We start from the raw sequence: 6074 nt of genomic DNA, 5'->3' as shown, positions 1-6074 counted from the left end.
GTGGAGGTGGGGGTGAGGTGGGGGGGAGAAGGAGGGTGAATGTGGGACGTCGGGGCCCTGTGGATGAATGGCTCTGACAATAAATGCCCTCAATCATTGGTAGACATTGTACCTTAGGAAAGAGAGTCAGATTCAGTCAGAGAGAGTGTGTGTGTAGGTATTTGAGTGTAAGTGTGTGTGCCTTAAAGAGAGGCGGAGAGCGCATGTGCACTCTTACACCCACTGCAGCTTTTCAGCAGCTCATCCTCTTGCACATTCCAAGTAGAGGCAACAGCAAACAAATGGCTTAAGGTTCAAGTGAAGTATGTTTCATTCCTTTCTCTGCTGTCTCCGCCGCTCTTAAAGTCTCGGGTTGTGCTGCGAGCAGGGACAGGGGTTAGACGCAAGGTCAAAGAGGAGAGGATTACTCAAGATACACTTCAGATAAAAGTGTCAGTCCGATAATCGGCAGTGATCCATCATGTGGCAGGCTGTGCTTTTAGGCTGCTGTTGCCATTGGAGGATAAAAAATAGCCTTCGTGCGTGGGTAATAATGAAGATGAAACTACAAAAAGACAAATTCCTCGAGACAAACTCAAATCCTGCTCATTTGTAAAGGCTGTGAGAGGATTCAGAGCCTTCATTCCTAATTGTTTCTTGCTGAGACCAACACTTTTTTCTCTCTCTATCTCTGCAGAGGGTCAGGCACATTGTCCCCTGAGATGATGAGGGTTGTTTTTCCGGCTGTTTGCTGAAATGCCTTCACAGCTACCAGTGAAGGTGGTAATTTGAAGTCCTGGCTCGCTGCTCTCCAACTGAATTGAATTCACATTTCAAAGACAAATATGTGTTGAATTTCAATAGAGAAGCTGGAGCTGCATTTCACATTCCATCGACTTAAACTTAGTCTTATCCTGTGCATGAAACTTATAATGTTACCCGTAAACAAAACTCCCCCCGCACCGCCAACGACAGTCAGGTGCTTGTAGGTTGCAGGACCATCTGGAGAAACATCAAAATTAACCACCGCCAAATGTAATGTAATGTTACATTTGTATACCTGTATTATTAAACAGTAAACATTCTGATGACATTTGGAGCCATCGTCATCCTTTAGCTATATGCTGAATCAACTTCTGTTGATTGATCTTCGATTAATTGATCATGGTTTCAGCTACTACCGCTGCCAGTTATACTGCTGTATTCACTGTCCTGCATTTACAAATGAAATGCATAGATTTATGGATTGATCACAAACATCCTTCCTGTAGTGACGGTTATAGCCTCTACGTTTCTTTTAACGGAAACTGACTGTATTTGTAATATATGTTGGGTTTAATATGATCCTACTTTACTTGATGTTTGTTGTTTATCGCTATGGCGTACACCTTTTTAGAAAATCATAAATTAAAATGGGTTGATAAGTTGTAACTGGCTTAATTTGTGGTGAATACATTATTTACAAAAATCTGTTAAAAGCCTTAACGATCTAATTTTTGGTTGCCATGTTGTGGTTGGTGTTTATCCCACTCCTGTAGGACACTTTTTAGTTTTTTAACTCATCAGGAAGACCCCTCCAATATTTGAATTGTCTATTTACTGGTAATTTAACTGGGACAAAGCTCATATAAACTGTAAATACTACAGGTAGAGATCATTTGACCTCTGACCTGATGTTCAGTTTATTTTTCATTCTACAAATGATATTTTATTGTTGCACCTTTAAATAATGAATAATGTCCTCAGCGTTACTAACCAAACTCGGTTGAATGTTTTTGTTTTAAAGAAGCTTTCATGCATCTTTATGTGCGACGTCCCTGAACTTTGAGCCAGGGAAATATTCCAAATATCTGAGCTGCAAACACGAGGAGAAGGTGAGGTGAGGCGCTAGAGAGAAAGGCAGAGAGAGAGCAAAAGAGGGAGGGAGGGAGGAGGGCAAAGTGTGTGTGTGTTTGTGTGTGTGTGTGTGTGTGTGGAACAGAGAGTGAGGGAGGGAGGGAGGTGGTGCAGAGAGCCAGGAGTGAGTGAGGCGACAGAGCGGAGGTGACAGCGGAGAATGGAGAGGAGCCCGTCCGCCCGGCGAGCTTTGACCGCGGCGAGCGAGGAGAACCCACTCGGCCCTTTCCTTCTGGAGCCAGCGTGCTGAAAGAAACCGGGAGGAATTAACAGGGGGCAAAGGAAAGGAATGGCTGATCCTCTGCGGAGGACTTTACTAGCGAAACTCCGGGGGAAGAAATCCAAGAAAGGAGCTACGGTCGGCGGTGGATACGGCTCTGCTGCTGCTGCGGCTGCTGCGGCGAATGGGGGCCGAGAAGGTAAAGAAAAAGTTTTGCAAACGCAGCGAGACTCCGACGAGGTTCGCCCGGTAGTGTTGCTCGCAGGGTTGGATTGCACGAAAGAGAGAATGAGTACATATGAGAATTGTGTTGACGGGGCGATGGTGCAAACCGGGGGGGTTGTAATAGTCCGGGAGAGTCGCGCAGCAGAGTTGGCCGGCGCACGTCTCCAGGAGCGGAGCAGCGGGGGCAGGGTTCGGGTTAATGAGGAGCTCCTGGGGGTCTCACTTCAAAGAAACGTGCAGCTTGGGGGACACGCGGTGAGGGAGGGCGATAGGAGCCACCGGGGGCCCAGAACCGGTGGCAAAATTGCGTTAACGGCGGGAGTCACGCAAGGAGAACCGCATGTCCACAGAAAACACTTCGTCTCGGTCCCGCAGCAGTGCAGCGTCGGGGATTCAATCGGGTTTGGGGACAATTCAAACCACGTTTTGTACCGAGCACGGGTAGAACCGCATACCGGGGCGGGTAAACCACCAGAGGGCCGGGTTACTAGTACTGATAGTGATGGGACAGAGCCCAGGGACAGAGGACACTCCCGGCACATGGCAGGGACAGTAGTGGCTGTGAACGAACGCAACGCCAACTGGAGTTTTGACAACCAAACTTTGGAGACAGACTCGCCAGTTTGCGCGGCACTTGCGCACCCGAACTGTGCGCCAAGAAACACGGAAGAGAACATTTTAATCAGAAACGTTGAGACTTACGGGCCCGAGTACGCAGGGGACATTAGAGGGACTGCGGGCACTCTGCAGAGCCCGACGTTTTTCCCCACAGAGTTAGAAATATGCGACATAAACATGGCATCCCTGTGCGCCACAGAGGGCTCACTCGGATACACTTTAGATAGCGAAGATGAGGATTATTATGACAATGAGATTCTGCCTTTTTATGAAACTGTGAGGGCAAAAAGTGATGGCCACAGAGCAGAGGTTGCAGAGGTTGCAGAGCTGCCGCAGCCCTGTCAGGATAAGGGTCAGCTGGATGACAGTAACAGTGCCCAGGAAACAGACAGGCTTAGGAACCAGCTGAAAGAAGCCTATTATCTTCTAATCAACGCTATGAATGATATCAACCTGGATGTCCAGCAGATTAGCGGTGGTTTAACTGAGCAGCAGGCCACCTCCTCCTGTAGTAGCCACTCCAGGGATAGCCTGTGCTCCAGGTTGTCTGCCAAAAACATGGACAGTGACTCCTGGTCCTCAGGGGGCGACCACAGCCCTCAGCAGGTGTCTGACACTGACTCACTCCTGCTTTGCCTCAGTGGAAACCTTGAGTCATGCCTCAAAGGTAGACTTAACAGTAAGAGTATGGTGAACCTCTCCTTGACCAACAAAAGACCCACGTTACTGCGCTCTGCTAGTGACGGAGCTTTCAGGTATCCAGGTGGACCCTCGCACTCTGTTCAGGCCCCTGGAACGCAGGGTCCGGTAGTCAGTGGTGAAAAAGGGGCCACAGAGACAAAAGAGGCTGAAGCCGCAGGAGTGGGTGAGCTGTCAGAGCCTCGGGCGCTTTACAATGCCATCAGCAGTGATGAGCTGCTACAGGAAGCTGGCGGTGATGAAGACCGTGGCGGGCAGCTTAACGAGAGCAGCGGCTCAGTCAACAGCCTCACAGGTTCGTCAGACAGCAACGGCGATGCATCGACACATCAGGGTCACGACAACAAGCAGGAGCTGACCGGAGTGCGAGCACAGGGGGCTAACCCTGCCAACAAGGGGCACGGTGTCACTGTCAACAAGATGCAAGAGTGGATGCACAAGGGCCGTTTGCTGTCCTCTGAGATGAAGCAGCGCATCGAGGGCTCAGCTTTGCCCCGTGGTGGAGGCCAAAGCCAGGACCGCTCCTGTCCTCAGGCTAACCTCGGTGGGTGTAAACCGGGGGTCCAGACATCCAGCCGAGGGGTTAAATCTCTCAAGACCAAGTCCCCTACAATCAAGTCACCACGGCAGCAGCAGCCAGGTAGGAAGGCCACACAGAGTGGCCTCAACTCCCGTGGATCCTCTAAATCAAAGACCTCTCACCCTCCTTCCTCCCGTCTGATTATTATCATCCTCCTCCACTCATAGTAAACTCCGTCTGGTGGCGGTCCACCCCTGCACTCTTCCTCTTCTGGATGCAAAGCAAAGGGACGAGACTCCTCAGACCTCTTTGCTTTCCTTTTTAAGACTCTCTAACCGGTGGCGGGTTCTGTCCTTCACACTAATTTAGGTGCATTTTAACACTAAATTAATAGCACATGAGGTTGTAGGTCGGATCACTCACAGTGTAGTTCAATAACTAACCAACTCACTCTCCTCCGCTAGCTGCAGTGGTGTTCTTCGTGGTGTTGGTGGTGGGGTTTGTGTGTGTGTGTGTGTGTGTGTGTGTGTGTGTGAATGTCTTTTAATTATGTACAAAATGATTTTCTGATTGTGCTTTCTTGTTGTGATGAGGTGCAAAAACAAGAAAACATCTGTATCATGAAACCAGCAACAAGTGACACATGTTAACTATCATGTTTTACCAATTGAGTATGTTTGGGTGTTTAAAATGCAACTTAAATGTGAAATAGTCAGAGGTCCATTTAGTGGCTGTTCTGGAGCTTTTCAGTCATCATCAGCAGATGTCATGGAATTAACCTCAGAAACTGTAGTAGACAAAATAATCTCACCGTGTGGTCCATTAACTACTTATTATCAGCTATTATTTACATTTACATTCATTGATTCACCTTGCAGTGATGGTAACCTACAGTACTGCAGTACATTGCATATGAATTTAGCTACGCTTTCACTGTGTGTAGCGCCTGGTTGTACAAAATGAATTGCACTTTTTGTCCATGCTGACCTGAATTGACTGCAAACAAGGCAGTTCGCCAGTTCAATCATAGGATTCGGAAACAGTCTGTGTGGAAAACTTTGTATTGACATTTGTTGCTCAGTTTGTGGAAATGGGTTCGCTTTGTATGGATCAAAAACATATCACCGTCTCTTTATTCTACCACTCCTAGTTTTGTAAGTGTTTGGATGCGTGTGCGTGCCTGTGACCGTGTGTGTGTTGTTCTGACTGTGTTTTTCAGTAAATAGATGACCTGCCATGTGCGCAGGCTGTTGTTGACTGTCAGTGTGCTGTGCTGCTAGAAATAGAGTGTGATATCTGAGGCTTCTGAGCGGAAGGCCTCTGTGTTTGACTTCCAGCCCGCGGTTGGCTCAACATAGCTCCAACTTTTTACATCTCAAGCTCTTTCCTCTGCTGTCTTTTAGTTAGAATAAAGACAGGACTCTTCTTGATTTTAGTTTTCAAGGTCTCTTTAACCCCTTGATTCTCATTTTTTCCCCATTTTGCACAGCTTTCCCCTCTCTGTCCCCACTGAACTTTTCCACAGCTGTGGCCAGAGGAATCTAAAGCAGGAGAGAAGCCACAGCAGTTACTCTCTGTGTTACTCTGGTAGTGGTGTGTGTGTGTGTTTGTCTGTGTGTGTGTTTGTTTTGAGAATATGGGGGGGGTTGTTGGGCTGTCATGTTGCCTTCCTCCCCAGTCGTTTGCTCTGGACAGCTCCATGGTAACTTGCATTTTAAAGAGACTTTGGATTGAATATTTAGGATGCCATTCCTGTTGTTTAACTTGTTTGCGTTGTGTCACTTAATTCCTCACCATGAATGAACAAAATGAAGGGTGATTAAGTATTTATTAAGGTCAGCCCTGGGCTTATCTTGCCCCTGTGGGCCTCTCAGTGCCTCACAAAGAGCCATTTAAAAAAAAAAAAGAAAAAATAAA

General features: G+C 47.7%; 1 protein-coding gene across 1 annotated transcript in view; it reads left to right on the top strand.

Annotated features, from left to right (window-relative positions):
- Positions 1-2300: 2300 nt before the first annotated feature.
- Positions 2301-6074, top strand: part of syde2 (synapse defective 1, Rho GTPase, homolog 2 (C. elegans)) — a gene marked incomplete in the record, with an annotated part of 47025 nt that continues 43251 nt past the window's right edge. Inside the window, 1 exon segment of the mRNA XM_035652910.1 lies at positions 2301-4277. Coding sequence (XP_035508803.1) covers positions 2384-4277 — 1894 coding nt within the window.

This window comes from Morone saxatilis, unplaced genomic scaffold (assembly GCF_004916995.1).
Source record: "Morone saxatilis isolate NCDOM2014 unplaced genomic scaffold, NCSU_SB_2.0 Contig12, whole genome shotgun sequence".
In the NCBI taxonomy this organism is placed as follows: Eukaryota; Metazoa; Chordata; class Actinopteri; family Moronidae; genus Morone; species Morone saxatilis.
This window is presented reverse-complemented; position numbering and strand designations above follow the sequence as displayed.